An 18,249-nucleotide genomic window follows, 5' to 3' on the forward strand; every position below is an offset into this window, starting at 1 on the left:
AGCCCTGTATCGTGCTGTCTGGTCTCCAACATGTTTATATCGTGTTTTGCACTGGTTTTATGAAATTATTCTATCCCTCCACGAAACTGTAAGCTCCTTGAGACAGAGATGGGATCATAGTTTGCTACGAAGGCCAGACTTTTCAGTGCCCATGTATGATATAATTATGATTATTGTTTAACTAGGTTAATGGCGCAATTTCTTTTCCAGGACACTACCTAAACCCTTAATATCAAATTACATATCGGAACATTTTGGTTGCAAGGAACAGAGACTTAGCTACATGGGAAATTCACAAAGGCACTCTTACCCTTGGGGAGGCCCTGGCCCAGCTCTGCCCTAACGGACTCCTCACCTGCCTCACAGCCCCTTTCTGCCTGAACAGTTGCTTTCTGCCTGAACAGTTCAATGGCTTCTCTATGATTTTTAGCTTCCTTTGCTCACTTTTCATTTCTACTTCCTTCTGAATTCAGCTTGCAATTCACCTCAGATTCCCCATGTCTCGATTTCATGTCTATCTGTCTCTGGTTGACATCTGCAAAGGTTATAATCTCAGAAGCCCAATTTAAGCTCTGTGGAACCACATCGCAGGCTGGGGGCTTGCCTGTGGCACAGCTGCTGAGCGTCCCTAGTCCAGTGAGCTACGGAACGGTCCTCCAAAATGTGATTGCTTGACAGGGAAGCGTGAGAGAAAAAGAGGTGCGGGGGACAATGGCAGGCTTTCTAGGACTTGTTCTGTTCTAGAGCTGAGCATAATTCCTTGCACTTTTTCCTTTCTCCGTTTCTGAACAATTTAAGTTCCCAATCTGTCATCCCAGGAAGTCACTTCTGTTTTCTCTACTCAGTACTTATAGGATTAAGGAATGCTGGCACTAGAAGGAACCTCCAGCTTTATTTGCTTATGCGTATTCTATGTAACACCAACCCCAGAAGTTGTTCCACGAAGAAAAGTAAAAATATTCCAGCTATGTCCTGGGATCCCAGCTCATGTAAGGAGCCTACGTCTCAGAGGTCTGGTTTGACTGGCAGGGACTCTGGTCCTCTGCACCAGCTCACCCCTGGGGAGCTCAGATCCTTTCTATTGGAGGCTGTGAAGGAGGGGCTTCTGAATGGGCTCCAAAGGGAACAAATCCCGAGCCCTTTGACATTGTTTACAAACTTGAGTCGGTATCATGTGAATATATATGTGAGCATGTTTTCTGAGAGTATCCATAGCTTTCAACAGATTCTTACAGAAAAATATGGCCTGAAAGAAAAAAAAAATAGTGCATAAGGGTATATACTCTACAGGTAGACCAGTTGACCGAGCTCTGCCAAGGGAAATCCTTTTGCTCTCTTTCAGCTTGAAACACATTAGATGAAACACTGGACACCCATTCTGCTTGTGTAGACAGGAGAAAGTGCTTGAGATGGCCAAGCTGAAAGGGTCTTGATGACTAGGTAGGGGCTTCATCCTTTCATTTTTCTAGATATTCGCCAACACAGGACCATCAGCTGGTGACATGCGTACGTCTCCCCAGACAGGTTGACCGAGGGGAATGCGTGGAGTGAATGGATACTCTGAAGGCCTCTCTTCTGTTCCATCTGCTCAATTTTAGGTTAAAAGTTATGTAAGAGTCCATTAAAGACAAACAAATGCAATCAGCAGGAATTAGAAGTAAAATATAATTTGCCTAAGGATACACAGCTCGCTAAAGAGTGTCTGCAGCCTTCCTCTGCCTTCCTCACTTCTTCCTCTCTTGTAATCAACATCTTACCAATTAGTCTATTTATTGGGTCAATAAATAAAAGCTGACATCTGATTTTTCTTAAATATTTATTTAGGAACAATCATCGTTTCTCACTTGCGTATTAAAAGCGTAATGGACACTTTATTAGATTATCATGAACCCGTTAAAATTTTTTACTGATATCATGAACCTGTTTAAAATTTTTACTTCGAATTTTTACTTTAAAATTTTTACTTAGCGCTGACTTATCCGAAGATGCCAAATTCTTCTGCAAGCTGTCATGGGAAAGCCCCGTTCCCGCCGTGCTTTGTGCTTTCGTTAGTGCGTGCTCCATCTCACTTCTGAACACAGCGGTCTCCTAGGGTAACAGGCTCACACACCTTGGGGCAGATGCTCTAGTTTCAGCATCCCTGACGGCTCCTTCCTACCTGAGGCTTGGTCCAGGTAGTGCCGGACGCCGCCCCCTGGTGGCAGGTGGGAGCCCGCGCAGTGCATGCTAATGAGCGCGCGGCGCTGCTCGCTGATTGGTTGGCGCGAATTCCAGCTGCTTTGCTTGTCGGCGGGTGCGAGGGAGAGTCAGAGGGGCGGCAGGCGGCGTTCTGGGACCTGCGCGTTCCGCTCTCCGTGCCTCCCGGTCCACGCCCAGGCTGGTTGGTGAACTTGGGGCTTTCCCCTTTTCCCTCCCATTCGTGTTGTGGTCGTGAATTCATCCAGGGTCCAGATGACGATCCGACACCAAGGCCAGCAGTACAGGCCGAGGATGGCTTTTCTCCAAAAGGTACCCTGGGTGTCCCCACCTGGACCCTGGCAGGTGGGCAGGGACCCGGTATGTGGAGTGTCCAAGGGAAGGTTTGGGCAACGGGCAGAGGGCATTCATCTGGGTCGGTCCGCGCTGCCCAAATTGTGCTAAACGACTTGTGTTGCTATTATGTGTTGCATTTAAAAACTAGAATGATTAGGTCTTGGCGTGAACTGTTTATAGTGGAGAATTTGAAGGCAGCTGTGATGGTCGGCTGGAGGCCGAAAACAACCTGTTACTCAGGGAGGAGGGTGCTGGAAGCTGCGCGGGGATTTGAGACAGCTGGTATTGTTCCATGGAAGCAGTTATTAAATGAACATTTTGAGCTTTGTTATTGATACCAAACAGCAGGATTTTAATGTGTGTGTGCGCGCGCGCGCGTGCGTGCATGTGTGTGCGCGCGTGGGTTTGTGTGTAAAGAGACCAGGGAAATGTTGTGATTTGTGGGGTCAAGAGCTCCCCCCTCCCCTTTGAGGACGGCAATCTGTGTATTTTCTGTACAGTCAGAACCTTTTCCTGTCGGTGGCAAATGGCTAGCACAGGGTGTCCGTTCACGATGGACTTGTGGGGCGATGTGGACAAAGTGGTTCATTTTGTTCTGGGCTTTTGGGTTAGGAGGCATGGGAAGAGACACTCACCAGATTAGGTCCCAGGTCACTCGTCTGCCCTACCTCCGGCTCATGCCACTTCTCATGGGATTATCCTGGTGAGCAGAATTAGCCTGATGCTTTGTGACAAGCTGGGCCCAGCCTTGAGTCGCAGGAGCTTAGCAACTGGGTACAGTTGGTGACTGAGTGTCCTAATCTACAGGAGGCTAAAAGCTGCTCAGACCTGGGCACATCAGGGCATTTGTCCTACCTGCTCATTTCCTTCCAGAAGCTAGGTAGAAGAGGTGTGGCGGTCATCAGGAGAGGGGACAGTGCAGCTCCCAGCTCCTAAAAGGACAAGAAGCTGCCCAAGTTTGGTGGTTAAAAGGGAAACAGTGTCTTCAGGTTGTGTCGGGACCATCTTCTCCTTCCACGAGGGAAGCCTGGCATGGAGGCTTAGAGCACCCATCCGGAGCACCCATGTGCTTCCTGATTCCTAAACCTTTCCCTTGGCTGTCTGAGTGGTGTCTTGCTTTCCAACCTCCTCCTCCAACCTCCAACCCCAGCAGATATCACCTCCACCTTCCTCACCTCCTCCCCAGTCCCCCTCACCTCCATCCCAACCATCCTCACCTCTACCTCAGATTCCCTCACTTCTGCCCCAGCCTCTGTTTCTCCACCTTGTCCCCTCCCCTCTCTTCCATCTCCCTTTTAATCCCACCCAAGCCTCCTCTTCCACCGCCTCTGCTCTCACTCTGCTTCATGGACCCCATTGCCTCTCTCCTCCATGACATCCTTCACATGCATTGGCTTCATCTCCCAAACTAAGTGACCTCTTTCGCATAATCCTCCCCTCCCTATTGGCTTTCTAGGCTCAAGGGATGCTGTCTGCGCTTTGCAGCCTGACTGCTCAGGGTCCTGTTTCCACCATCTCCCTGGCTCTACCTCTCACCCACCTCCTACTCCTGCCCTCCCAAAAGAAGAGCACAGCGAGCCCAGGCACCCTGAACTGTCACTCAGGAATGTCCTCATTTCTCTAGGAACCCCATACTCTTCCAGGCATCGTGGGAACACAATCTTCCCCGTCTATCAAACTCCCACTCCTCTGTGAAGCAGGCTTTTCCTCTCTGGGTCTACAGACTCTGTCCTCCTCACCCACAGTAGTGCTTCCCTATCTGTCTTGTGCTGGCAAGGGTCCTGTCTGTAGCCCATCTGTGTCTGCTGGGGTCCTGGGTTGGATCAAAGAGCCCCTTAGGTCAGAGGACAGAGCAGAGCTCTACAGAACCTCAAGAGCTCGTGGTAGGAAATCCTCAGCATTTACCCACCTGAGCTAGATAAGAAGCCTTTTAGAGAAAGGCCGGGGCCATCAGAACATGATCCCAGGTGCAGGCACTACCACTTAGGGTGTGCTATGATGTATCCAGGGTCCAAGGAAGGCAGAGCTTTGCATGCATTATGTCCTTTGCTTTGTCAGACAGTGGCTAGTGTAAGGACAGAGAGGGACACTGAGGCTCAGAGATGTTAAGTCACTCGCCGGTCACCCAGACATCGGTGGAACCTGGAAACAGTACAACCTTGCCTGTGCAAGTGTGATACAGTGATCGGTGTTTTCCTGTAGTGGGGGACAGGTGAGGGGAGGTGAGAGTGGAAGGATAAGTGGGAGAGTCTAGACGGGGGGGGGGGGCAGTGCTGCAGGTAGAGGGAACAGCAGGTGCCAAGGTGCTGAGGTGCAAAAACACAGGGAATGTGGTGAGTTTGAGGATATATTGGCCCTTAGGAGACATATTTTAAAGCCACCAGAAGTGGGCAGAAAGGTAGAAGGAGGCAGAGGAGACAATAGTGACCCCTTAGAATGCCTTGGAGGCAGTTTGATCTCCCACCCACCCTAGGGAATCATTGTAAACTTTGAAACAGACAAGTGACGTGGCCGACTGTAAGTTAAGATGAGCGCTGTGGTGAGCCAGATGAATAATGAGACATTTCCATTTCCCCTGAGTCCCCTATTACTCCAGACACTGGATAAGGGGCTCTTCCCAAAGGCCAGGAAATCGATGCTGCTCAGAAAGAGTTTTCCTCTTGTCAGTCAAAGGGTTCCCATCACACATCTCCACCTCAAGCTCAGTGCATTGCCTGGAGAGAACGCCCCTTTGCCAAGTTGCTGCTCATCTGGAAGATCAGGGCTTATTCAAGATGTGTTGATGCCTGTGGGTGCAGTGCAGTTAGCATGATTGTTTAGTGTGCACAGAGCCCCGGATCCACTCCCCAGTGCCACATACACTAGATGATGGTGGTGCATGCTTGTAATCCCAGCGCTTGGGAGGTAGAGGCAGGAGGATCAGTAGTGCAAGGCCATCCTTGGCTACTGTCTTAGTTCAGGTTACTGTTGTGATAAAACACCATGACCAAAAACAACTTGGGGAGGAAAGGGTTTGCTTTATTTTACACTTCCAGGTAGCAGTTCATCATGGAGGGAAGTCAGGGCAGAAACTGGGAGGCAGGAACTGAGGCAGAGGTCATAGAGGAATGCTGCTTACTGGATTGCTCCCCAGTGCTTGTCAGCCTGATGTCTTATCACATCTAGGATGGATAGCTCAGGGGTGGCACTGTTTACACTGAGCTGGGCCTTTTCACATTAATCCTCAATCAAGAAAATGCCCTATAGACTGGCCTACAGGCTAATCCTATTGGGGCATGTTCTTTATTGAGATTCCTCCTTCCAAAATGACCCTAGCTTGTGTCAAGTTGACATTAGAAACTAGCCATCACAGATACACAGTGAGTGTGGGATCTTGGCTGAAAAAAGACAAATGTGACAGAAAGCTGGAGACCCACTAGCTGATGACGAGGCAAACTGAAGAGCATAGATGAGTAGCTCTGGCTCCATGGACTCTCACTCTGGTGCTGGTCCACATACCTCAGTGATACCACGGTCACCATCTTGGCCATTTCCATTTCACAGTGCCCTTGGGATTTCTTGATGCCATGGGAAGGAGCCCCCTGTTAGGTGACTTGACTCTTCCACGTGGCTTCTGGTATCTCACTTCTGCTTGGACAGCAACTGAGAAGCAGAGGTATCAAGGAGACTGGGGCAGAAGGTGGTACCGCTCTCTCATACCCATCCCTTTCGTTTGGTCTACAAAATGAAGCACTGGGTGCCAGGTGCCAGATACACCAAGCAGCTTTGAGCCCAGTGAGAAAGACACATGAAACATGTACATGAGACACACAGTACATGGTTGTGGCAGACATTGCCAGAGGATGCACTCAGTACGGGAGACATGTGCTGTGCCTGGGGTCGGAGGAGTAAGGTTTCACAAGGAGGCTTTTAGCTGAGCTAAGAATTATTGATGTTTTTCCTGGAAGGGGGGACGGTGAGCAACATTTTAGGCTGACCTAAAATACAGAAATGTAGGATAGATGTCAGTACGGGAGATTCCTTGAGGCCGGATCACCAGGCCCGGAGGGGGCAGCCAGTGGGTGGGTGCTGAGGTGGGTGCGTGGGAAGGCAGGAGGCAAGAGAGGCTCACAGCTGGAGAGCGTCACTCGACATGGTGAAGAGCTGGTGCTTTCTGTGTTTAATGAGACGCCGTTTGATGTTTTCTAAAGCCAGGGATGAATGTGATGGGCTTGTTTACATGCTGCAGGGGTGATTCTGACGAGAGCCTGAGTGCTTCTTGATACTTGGCTCCGTTCTAGAAAATGCTGATACCAAGCCTGAAAATTCCTATGCAGTGGAGAACGGCCCGGCACTTCTGATTCTCCTGCCTCCACCTTCCAAGCGCCGGTATTACGGACGTGTGTTCTCGTGGTGCTGGGAATTAAGCCCAGGGCCTCATGCATGGTAGGCAGGCAGCCTACCAACTAAGTTATGTGTCCACTTCAGGTGTTAGTCTTCCTAGAAGAGTTTGCTGGGTGGTTTGAATAGACATTTGAATCCCTGGGATGGCTGGACAACAATTGGATATATGATGGGTACCCAACTGGGAATTTCACTGACATGGATGGAATATGAATTCATACTCTACACACCCGACAAATCCCCAACAAATAATGGTCCCACTCAAAACGAATGTCCGAGGGACGTGCTTTCTTAATTTAAGGAGTAGTATGGGCGTGCTGAGTGGGTGCCGAATCTCATCACTCAGGAGGATGAGCTGAGAACATGCTAAAGGCTGTGGACCAGCTGAGGCAGGGACTGTAGTTCAAAACGGGTTGGAGCACTTTCCAACGGGGCAGGGCTTAGGGGCCAGGTATGAGATGAGCAAGGCACAAAAGCAGGGTCGGCAGAGGCTGGCCACTGTCCTAGCTGGGGTTGCCTGCCACGCCTTGCTGCCCTAAGAATAGGGTGGAGAGAGCAGATCTGGGGACCAGACCACCATGCAGCAGCCAGGCCAAGTGCTAGCAAACGGCTTTAAGCCACTGAGTTGAGCTGACCACAGCTTATTTGTAACAGCAGCTCCTCGGTTAGAGGAATAACCTCGTGGTTTTGGGTCACTTTCCCCATCTCAGGGTAGGAATGCACTGGTTGTGATTGCCCCCAGCCTTCTCCAGTGTTCAGGAAAATTCCAGCCCCTGAGATCTTCCACTGTGAGTGACAGCTCCTTAATTTGAAGAGCAGTGTGGGTGTGGTAGGTGGGATGTCAGAGACTTCAAAACCATCTTATGTTGCCTCGGGTCCCTAGCTCACCCGCAGTCAAGTTTTAGGCTGCGTCTAGAAGGCCAACTCCGGGTCATCCAGGGGCCCAGGAAGGGCCTGGTTTTATGGCATTTCTGTGTTGCCTGGGAACGAGGCCCAGCTGATTCTTTCTCTTGAGAGGAGCCGGAAGCTGGTCTTCCTGGGAGCAGGGTGAGGACGGCTGTGGCTGTTCTTTATCTAGAGAAGATGGGCAGTTGGAAGGTTCACAGCAGAAGCCCCAGGCAGGCTGAGTGGTTTAAATAACGCCTTATAGCTCTTGAGATGGGAATCTGTGCTCAGCCCGTGGCTGGGGTGGGTCTGTCAGAAGCCTCTCCTGTTGATTTGTAGATAGCTGTTCTCTGTCCTCACACCGTCTTCTCAAGTAGGGCCTAATCCTCTTCTCATAAGGACATCAATTATATTGGAGCAGGACCTACAGACGTGACATTATTTGGTGTGCGTGTGCATGTGTATGCATGTGTGTGTATGTATGTCACTGGGGACTGAATCCAAGGTTTTGTGAAAGCTAGGCCATGCACTACCACTGGCTGTTGGTTTGTTCTCTTCATTAAAAATACTCCTTTAAAAAAAATTACGTTTCTAAGTTTATTTGTGGGTGTGCACTTACACTACCACACACGCGTAGAAGTCGAAGGACACTTTTGGGAGTCAGTTCTCACCTCCCACCATGTGGCTCCCAAAGATTAAACTTGGGTTCGCAGGCTTGGCTGCAGGAACCTCTACCCACTGAGCCGTCTTGCCAGACCCAGCCATTTTGTTTGTTTGTTTTTTTAAACACAGGGTCTTGCTGTGTAATTCAGACTAGTGTGGACTGCTGGATTCCCCTGCCTCTGGGTGGGAGTGCACGGGCGTTCCCCTGGCTCTTATCACCTCTTTAAAGACCCCACTTCTCAGCTATATTCAGAGATACTGAGGCTGAAACTTCAATATATGAATTTGGGGAACACTCTTCAACCCAAACAGCCTCTCAGAGATGGCGCCATGAGCCAAGAATCCTGACAGTTTTAAGTGGCTGGGGAGACCCCTCAGAGGGATTGATGGGGGAAAGGCTAAGGAAAATTGGTTGGAATGTCAGTGTGCCGCCTCCCTCACAATGTTCCCCCGAGGCGAGTGTGATGAGCGCCCTCCCACAGGCGTCTCCTTTTTGTGAAGGGCGACACACCTGCTAGAAAGAAATCTGACTCTCATTGCGATTTCTAAAATAACTCTCATTACTCCTCCTCTGAAGGTTATTTTCAAATTCTTAATAACCAGGTTTTTCTCCTTTTTTTTTTTTAATGCAAAGACAAGGAGTCAAATCTGCTGACTTTCTCTTGGGAAAAGTCAGGGTTTCCCGCTTTGAAGGCAAGACCCGGCCTCTTCTCCAATATTGTCCGAATGAAACAACTTTGTCTCACCTAACAAAACAATTTTGAGGAAGATAAACTCAGTCAGTAAAATGCTTGGCCTGTAAGCATGAAGACCCAAGTTCCCTGCCCAGAACCCACATTAAAAAAAAAAGCCATATTCGGTGACACACATTTGTAATCTCAGGGCGGGGAGGAGGGGACACAGACAGGTGGAGCCCCCCCATGACTCTGTACTCGACCTGCTTGGTGAGGGAGAGACCTTCAAGAACAAGGTGGGTGGCCTGAGGGACAACAGCCACGGTTGTCCCTAGCCTCACACATGTATACCTACAGACAGACACACGGACACACACACATGCACTCACACAGGCGAGCACACGAGTTTTAAGTGAAGTTAGCCTTTCACTTTGGCAGCCAACATGAGAGAAAGGAGTCTTGGCTTGAGCTTTAGAGAAATCAGGTGCGTCTTTTCCTCTCTGTACCTGAGACTCCCAGCTAAGAACTCTTGGAGAGTCACATCACGAAGAGTACTCTGCCAAATGTGGTGACCCCCTCCCCCGTTTCTATACCTTCCTATTCGAATGGCTTCCTTGGTCCCCTGGCCAGCTCACTGGCTGCAGCTGTCTCCCAGCCCCACTCACTAATCTCTGGTTCTCTCTGACCTGAGACATTTTCAAGCTCTTACCTCACAGAAGGCCAAGTACTGAAACTGTAGTGTGTGTGTGTGTGTGTGTGTGTGTGTGTGTGTACACACTTGCCTATGTGTTTATGGATATGCCCATGTATTTGGAGACTGGAAATCAACTTTGGGTGTTGTTCCTCAGGAACTATCCACATAGTTTTTGAGACAGGGTCTCTCACTAGGGCTTGGGGTTCACCAAGTAGAATAGGGGTCTGCCTGTGTGGCTCTGAGATGACACAGATGGCGCCCAGAGTTTTACATGGGGGGTACTGGGCATTGACCTTGGCTGCTCGTGGTTTTGTGGTTAGCACTTTGTGGGCGGGGTCAGCTGCCCAGACCCTGAGATGCAATTTCTGTTTCCGATGGCTCCGTGAGCTTGGGAAGTTTCTTTGCAGCCAGTAAGGGGCAGTAAGGTAGCTGCTGGCTCTCTGCTAAAGCTGACCTTTGGCCTGTGTCTGGGAGTGGCTTTGGCCACACACCTGAGCCCAGCTGGCATCTTGAGCTGGTGGCTTAGCTGCAAATGCTAGTTTTTGCAGCAAAGATAACATACTATCCGCTCCCCGTCAGTGCTGAACCTGGACATCCGCCCACACTCCTGAGACGATGGGGGCCCTCCGTCTTCAGGGCAAGGTGGCCAAGTTAACAGGTAAAACTGTCCAGATCAGGGCTTCCCTGAGTGATCTTCAGCCTCCACTGCTGCTGGGCTAGTCTCTCTCTTTTAATTTTAGTTTTGTGTTATTGTGGTAAGACTTAGCCCAAGAGCTAACTTAGATTTTTAGGGACGTGGCACAGTATTATTAACTTAAAAAAATAACAACACTGTACAGCATGTTTCTACGATTTACTCCTCCTAGCTGAAATTTTATACCCACCAGTTAGCAAATCTGCATTTCCTCTCCTCTTAGACCCTGGCAACCGACTTTTGCCTTTAAACAGTGCTTCGTATGAGGGACCTGACTCCTTCTCTGTCTGACTTATTTTTCCACCAAAGTGAACTTACACTTGCACTGGGCAGCCGTATCTTTCAGTATTGCAGACCTGTCTTCTTGCATGTGTGTATCAGATATTGTTTGTCTCTTTACAATGTCTGTATCACTGTCAGAAGCATCATTGCCTACACAGGAGCGCAAGCGTCAGCCTCCCTGCTTCCCAGTGGAGAGAGGTGAGAGAGACTCAGTGCTCTTCCGTACCACCCTCCCGCCCCCGGTTGGAGTGCAGCTGGGTCCTCAGGACGAAGAGTTTTGGGGGTAATTTTAGTCACCTTCATCATCTGGCTCACTTTTTTTTTTTTTTTTGAGACAGGATTTCTCTATGTAGCCTTGGCTGTCCTGGTCTTGCTTTGTACACCACGCTGTCTGCGAACTCACAGTGATCCGATTGCTCCCCGAGTGAGCGCTTTGGACTAAAGGCGTGCGCCACCATGCCCAGTTTCATCATCTGGCTCTTAATGCCACTGGCATTGTTTTTGTTTTGTTTTGTTTTGGTTTGATTTCTAATTCAGTGTGTAATTTTGATCTCATAAATATTACTGTATTTTAATGCTTTCAGTACTTAATCACATTTAATCTTCACAGAATCCCTGTAATGATATAGGTGGTTAAGCTCCAGTTTATGGAGATTCAAGTGAAGCAATAAGAGGTTCAGCTTCGGGGCCTTTGTTTGTTTGCTTGGATTCTGTGTTTAAAACTAAGGGCTTTGTGCATGCTAGGTGTGCGCTCTTCCACTGAGCTATGCCACCTGGCCCCAAATTTAGCAACTTAAGGCTTCTCACTTCTAGACTGGAGCAGAGTTTTGAACTGAGCTCTCCTGGCACCCAGATTCTTTGCTTTTATGTTGGTTGACTCCTTTTCATGTAACTGTCTCTGCTGCTCCATTGTAGGAAATAAAAAAGAGTGTCTGGCTATGTATTATTTCTTATTAGCCCTAAGATTATCATGGTGGTATTATTTAACCTGCTATCACAAATGAGACATAGACATCTGTTAGATTTATAATTGCCTTCTTTATCTTGGGTGGGGCAGATATTTCCCTTACGGTGTTTCAATATCCTTACCACCCATCTCCCAGCCCCCATCCAATGCCATCCACCTTAATCCTCATCAGTTGGACTACCTTTTTATCCATAACCCTATGGTGCTTGCTTATATTCTTCATCTGGGCCTTTTCACGCCATGACTGGAGTCCTTCCTTGGCCCACGTGGTGTTTTCTCCAGGCTAACCCATCCTGGTGTCCTCCTCCTTCCTCTCTTCCTGTCCATCTGTCTCTCTCCCGTGATTTCTCGTGGGGTTTTCCAAAGCCTGGGAACCTTAGCCGTGCTTACCTCATTCTGCGCTGCCCAAGTATAGGCTGTTTATTTAGCCAGTCAGGTATAATGACTTAAGCAGGTCTACACAGAGGGACAGTAATTAGCATGAGGCCAATCCCCAACACTGCTCTCTAAGGACTAGGGGTCTATCTCTGAGGACTAGGGGTCTATCCCTGAGGACTGGGGATGTGTCTTTGACTGTTTTGTACCCTCCCAGTGCTCAATAAATACCTGAATTTGTTTCAGTGATGGGTGAAACAAATTTTGCCCCCAGGTGTCTGAAAATAGACCTGTTGGCTGAGTTCCAAAGATGCATTAATGCATGCATGCTATTAATATAATTGAATGTAAGCATGGCAGCTTATACTCCTAGCATCCCTAATCAAAACAATCTAAGAATCTGAAACCAAACACTCCAGAATTGGAAGCCTGTTGAGTATTAACATGATGGCATAATAAAAAAGTTCACATCGAAGCCAAAGCAAAGCAAAACCAACCAACCAACCAACCAACCAAACCTCCCAAACCCACCTAATTCATGTAAAAAATAATTTAGAACATTGAATAAAATTTTCTTTTGGCCACATGTCAAAAGCAGTACATGTAACAAGAATGAATTTCATGTTTAGGCATCATGGTTTTCCACCTCTGAGAGAAGCCATGTATATGCAATTATCCCAGATCTGAAATCTAAGGTGCTTCTGGAATCATGCATGTGAGCTAGGGGATATTCACGCTGTATGTCTTTATACACATAGTGCATATATACACATGCAAACATACATGTCTCCTCCTAACACAGTTGCTTAATTAGATACCAAACCATATGAATTAGTGAGGCACATGTTGCCATGATCCCCATTTTAAAGAGGAAGGAGATGTCATAAGCTTAAACGGGCTGCCCCAAGTTCTTCAGTTAAGGGAGAAAGGAATCCCAACAGGCGGGATGAGAATCTGTGGTTCATTTTGCTTCTGTCCACAAACAGCTTCAAGCTGCAAAGGGACTCATTTGTCACAGCAGCAGCACAGTGTCAGAGGGGTCATTGGGTTATGTCACAGGAAAACAATGGTGATAGAATCAAGTTTGTTAAATGAAGAAGCTAGTAAACTGGGGAGTTGCTTGCTTTAGGTGTTGGTGAGGACGTGTGTAGGCTGGTCCTGAGGGTATGTTCAGGTGTGTGCAGCTCTCAGCCCTCAGGATAGAGGTGTGGACCAGGGAAAGACGGGGAGGTGGGGGTTCTTGTTCTCATTTGTTGGTTCACGTCCTGAGCTTGTGGCTCTTGCTGCCCTTAAGCCTGGAGACCTGTATCTACCACCTGATCTTCTTCCTACTGCTCACGTTCTGTGTGTCTTGTAAGATTCACTCTGGGAATGCTTGATCTCCTAATCCCTCTGCGGGGCTTGTGGTCACATTATCTTTTGGACTTGATCTTTACTGTATCTTGTTACAGCATTTTCTTTTTATAGCAGCTTCAGCTCTCTTCACTGTTAACTTTGTTGGGCCCAACCTCAGTCCAAACATACTAAATGGGGAGAGAGGGAGAGGCAGGAAAGACAGGCTATAGCTTGCAAGGACATATCTCCAAGGACATTACCCTCTCCAACTCTTTCCCACCCCCCTAAGTTTCCATCACTCCCATTAGTCTTTCAGATTATGACCTCATAGATGGATTAACCAATTGGTCAGACTTTTCATGATCTAGTTACTCTCTCAAAGCCCTCTTCTTTACAGATTTGGGGACCAAACCTTCAATACTTGTGTTTTTGGAGGGACACATCCAAACCAGATGCAAACCGGAATACTTCCTGTGCATTATATATAAATTAAGGTTTGTTATTGCTACGTATACTTAGAACAAATTATCCTGGATTTAGTCATATCTGTGGCTTTTACATCTGCTGGGATCTTGCAATATTCTCCCAGAGGATGGAGAGATGATTGCACCTGTGCAATCTTAGGCCTATGGACCACTATTGTTCTTTGGTTTCCCGGCATTGCCCAGGGCTAAAGCTGCTTGTTGAAGCACTGATGGCCATTGCAAGTGATGATGGTCTAGGAAGAAACCATGATAATCTCTTTATTAATGGGGGTTTCCTAAGGGAGGTGAAGTTTGGAATCCCTGCACACGAGGCTTTGTACCAACCACAAACACCAAATGGCAATTGAAACATCTAGGTTGTTTCTTTTGAGCATATAAAACATCTATTCTGCTTAAAACTATCTTTTACCTGATTTTATTTCCATTTAATTTTTTTTTTTCCAAGTGGAAGTATGACTTTGTTGTTGCTATGTTTCTGTTCTTTTGAGACAAAGTCTCACTATGTAACCCTGGCTGGCCTGCAACTCACTAAGTAGACCAGGCTGTTCTCAAACTTGCAGCAATCCTACTGTCTCCATCTTCCAAGTGCTAGGGTTACTGTCATGTATTACCATATTTTGTGGAAAATATTATTTATTGGTGTTTAAAAGCATGAATGTGTTGTTTATCATTTGTGTGTGTATGTGTGCGGCAGGGGGTGTTTGGTATGTGTGCTACAGTGCACTCATGGAAATCAGAGGACGACTTTGTGGAGTTGGTTCTTTCCTTCCACCTTGATGAGGGGCTGAGGATCAAAGCCGGGTCTCCACGCCTGCACAGCCAGTGTCCTTACTTGCTAAGCCATTTTTGCTGGCTCCCTGTTTTGGTTTTGTTGAGACAGGGTAGTCGTGGCCGGCCTGGAACTTGCAGGGATCCTCTTACCTCTACCTCCCGAAGGCTGGTGTCACAGGCATGTGCTGCCATGCCCGGCAGAAGATAAAAGAGTCTTTTTAACCATTAAAAGTGTGCCTGAGGTAATCTCCCCTCGACGTCTTCCTACGCTGCAAGCTTCCTTGGAGTATTTGTTAATTTTCCTTGGCTTCAACGACTCTTCTGGCTATTCATTACTTTTTAATTTGTCTCCTGACTCTTGCTTTTTCTGTACTCGGGGCGGCCATCTTCAGATAGCGCAAGTCTGTCAGCAGCCCTTTGTAAGCATACCAGGACGGAAGCGCCTTTCATCTCTCCCTCTCTCCCCGCCTTTTCTCTTCTCTTAGCCTCTCCTTGCAGTGAGAGTTTTGGTTTCTTTAAAAACCTGGTTATGTTATATGGATATGTTTTTGTTTTAATCCCAGGTGTGGGATAAGAGGCTGCTTCACGGCAGGTGATGATGATTTGCCTCCTGCACTAGTAAGGGCATGGTCTTTGCCAGCTGTAGATATTTGATTCTGGGGGAGCCTGGAGAGGTTATAGATTGGAGAGCCCGGAGAGGGCCTGTGGCAGCTGCTGTTCCCTGTTTTGCTGCCCCTGCTGCTGTTGGTTTGCCCTTTGCTGTTACATTTGCTATTGCTGGATTGCTGGATTGCTGGTTTGCTGGTTTGCTGGTTTGCTGGTTTGCTGGTTTGCTGGTTTGCTGGTTTGCTGGTTTGCTGTACTACTTGGTATCCTGACTACTGAGACTGGACTTGCACCAAGGAACCCAACAACCCTAATAAGCAGGAAGTAGCCTATAGAGATCTATACCCACTTATCCCTCTAACCCTTTTCTTACCTAGTGCTGGGGGTTGGAAGGGATTAGGGTGGAATAAGGGTTGAAAGGGGGATAGAGGTATAAGAACCCAATAAAATAGATAAGAAAAATATATGCCAACACCTCCTCTTCTCACTTGTCCTCTCTCTCCTTCCACTCTGCACACCGGCAGTTGAACCCAGGACCTCTATAATAATGCTAGGCAATGCTCTAACACAGAGTGACATTCCCAGCCAATCTTTGGGAGTTCCTTTTCTGGAAACTGACTGCTCTGGTCAGATAGATCACAAGCCTTGGCATCAACATCTGTCACTCTCACTCAGCTACCTGACCACTTACAAGTGCTGCCAATTCCAGAGTGTCCAGAGCCCAGTCTCCTGACCATCTTCCCCACCCTGCCTTCATCTGCTTATTAGTTTATGTATCTGATGCTAGTTTAGTATCACTTCTATCTAAGACACTCCGTCAGGCATTTGGAATACAGCAAGAAGTATCGACAGAGGAGAAAGACCAGCCTCCATGAGCTACATTTCCAGGGGCAAGGAAGAACATCTAATAAACAATAAACTAAAGCAAATCGTTTCGTGTGTTAGATGTTGAATGCTATAGAAAAAGCAACCAGAGGTCAGGAGATCTGAAGGTGTTGAAGTTGCAACTTTGAGTAGAATGGTCAGGGTAGGCCTCCTGGCCTATATTAGACAACAAGGTGAGAAAAGGGGGCTAGGGCCATTCTAACTGAGTCAGAGGCTCAGCCACCCCTCTGCTGGGACAGCTTGAGGATGTGGTGGCAAGGGATGAAGCCTGGACTCTTGCAGAAACTGTGAATGGGCCAGGGACCACCTCACCCTTTTCTACCCCGGAAAAACCTCCATATTGTGGGCACATTTCCAAAATTCCCCCCAGTACCAGCTGCTGGGCCAAAGTCTTCACTCAGGAGTGGTATGGAGAAACAACTGTGACCCAGCCTCCTCCTGACATCCTCACTTCAAATAACACTTCATCCCTCTCAGTTCACTGTCTCTCAAAGTCACGGGCCACAGCCTCCCACCCATCCTTCTGGTGTGCTCATCCTTGAGGTGTGCTCTCATTTTCTGTCCATCAAAATTTTTCTTGTCGAAGGCAGTTTGCTCTTGAGCCTCTACACATCCCCTGGGTTCGAATCCCTCTCTTTGCGGCCTCCCACTCTGGAGGCCTCTGTCTACGGAGCACACGTGTGGTTCTGGTTGTGCCATAGCTGCTTAATGTCTGTTTGGCTCCTGCACCAGGTTGGGAGCCAGGTTGCATCTTTGGCTCCTGCTCGTGCCATGGGAAGCTTCTGGAATGCTTCCGCTGAGCAGGGCCATTTCCTTTCTGTCTTGCAGATTGAAGCACTTGTGAAGGACATGCAGAACCCAGAGACGGGAGTCAGAATGCAGAACCAGAGAGTCTTGGTCACCAGCGTCCCTCACGCCATGACAGGTGATGTGGCTTCTGGCTTGGCTGTTACTTGAAACAAAAGCCGTGGTGTGTGTGTGTGTTGGTGGTGTGTGTGTGTGTGTTGGTGGTGGTGGTGGTGGGGTTGGTGGTGTGTGTGTGTTGGTGGTGGTGTGGGGGTGGGTTGGCAAACTTGAGCACACTTGCTGTCCTGGTTGCTTTATTATTACTGATTATTATTATTATTAATTATTATTATGTTGTCAGTTTGACTGAAGCTAGAGTTAGCTAGAAAGAGGGCAACTCAATTAAGAAAATGTCTCCATCAAATTGCCTGTAGGCAGGTCTATAGGACATTTTTTTAATTTAGTGATTGGTATAGGCAGACCCAGCCCGTGGAGGGGGACGTGCCGCTCCTGGATCCTGAATTGTATAAGAAACCCAGTGAGCAGGCCACAAAGAGGTAGCTAGTAAGCAGTGTTCCTCCATGGCTTCCGCCTCAGCTCCGGCCTCCAGGTTCCTGCCTTGGCTTCGCTTAATGGACTATGACCTGAGATCTATAAACCAAATGAACCCTTTTCTCCCTAAGCTGCTTTTGGTTATGCTGTTCCTCCACAGCAATAAAAACCCAACTCAGTGGAGAGGGCTGTGCCAAACTGCCGCAGCCTGCCTTTGTAAGTAAAGTTTTATTTTTGTTACAGTCACAGCTGCTTTGTCGTTCCGGCTACAGAGCTGAAATATACGGCTGTGCTCAGACTGCACTGGGTCCACAAAACTAAAATATTTACTGCTGTTTGGCTGGGAGACCGGGGATTTTGTCTCTCTTCACCCTTCTAATTCAAACTCACGTCCTCCTGAGCTTTCTCGTGGGATCAGAGCCCCCCTACCTCCTCCTTGTGTGATGGTTGAAGGACTCCAGAGTATCACTTGGGGACATTGGTGTGTGGTGGGTGCTAGGTGTGAACACAAGGAGGCATTTTGGTTGCTCGGTTAGCGTGCTTTGAAATCGGGTTTGTGGTCGAGAAGATGCCTCAGCAAGGAGCCTGCGGAAGCAGCCACAGACAGCTTCTCAGAACCGGGGATTTGTGAGCCTGCAGTCTTGACCCTGCCCATGACCTCGCTCTATTGCTCTCTCTCT

The 18,249-nt window shown here is 48.1% G+C and overlaps 1 protein-coding gene across 2 annotated transcripts in view; it reads left to right on the forward strand.

Annotated features, from left to right (window-relative positions):
- The first annotated feature begins 2,264 nt into the window (after positions 1 to 2,264).
- The window catches only part of Rgs9 (regulator of G protein signaling 9), a 68,978-nt gene continuing 52,993 nt past the window's right edge, over positions 2,265 to 18,249 (forward strand). Inside the window, exons 1-2 of one of the 2 annotated variants that reach the window (XM_060386499.1) lie at positions 2,265 to 2,508; positions 17,060 to 17,156. In XM_060386499.1, the coding sequence (XP_060242482.1) occupies positions 2,452 to 2,508; positions 17,060 to 17,156 (154 nt within the window). In that variant the 5' untranslated portion in view covers positions 2,265 to 2,451. The remainder of the gene's footprint in view (positions 2,509 to 17,059; positions 17,157 to 18,249) is intronic. The other variant, XM_021647725.2, reaches the window with a different exon arrangement.

Source organism: Meriones unguiculatus, chromosome 7, assembly GCF_030254825.1.
Source record: "Meriones unguiculatus strain TT.TT164.6M chromosome 7, Bangor_MerUng_6.1, whole genome shotgun sequence".
Classification (NCBI taxonomy): Eukaryota; Metazoa; Chordata; class Mammalia; order Rodentia; family Muridae; genus Meriones; species Meriones unguiculatus.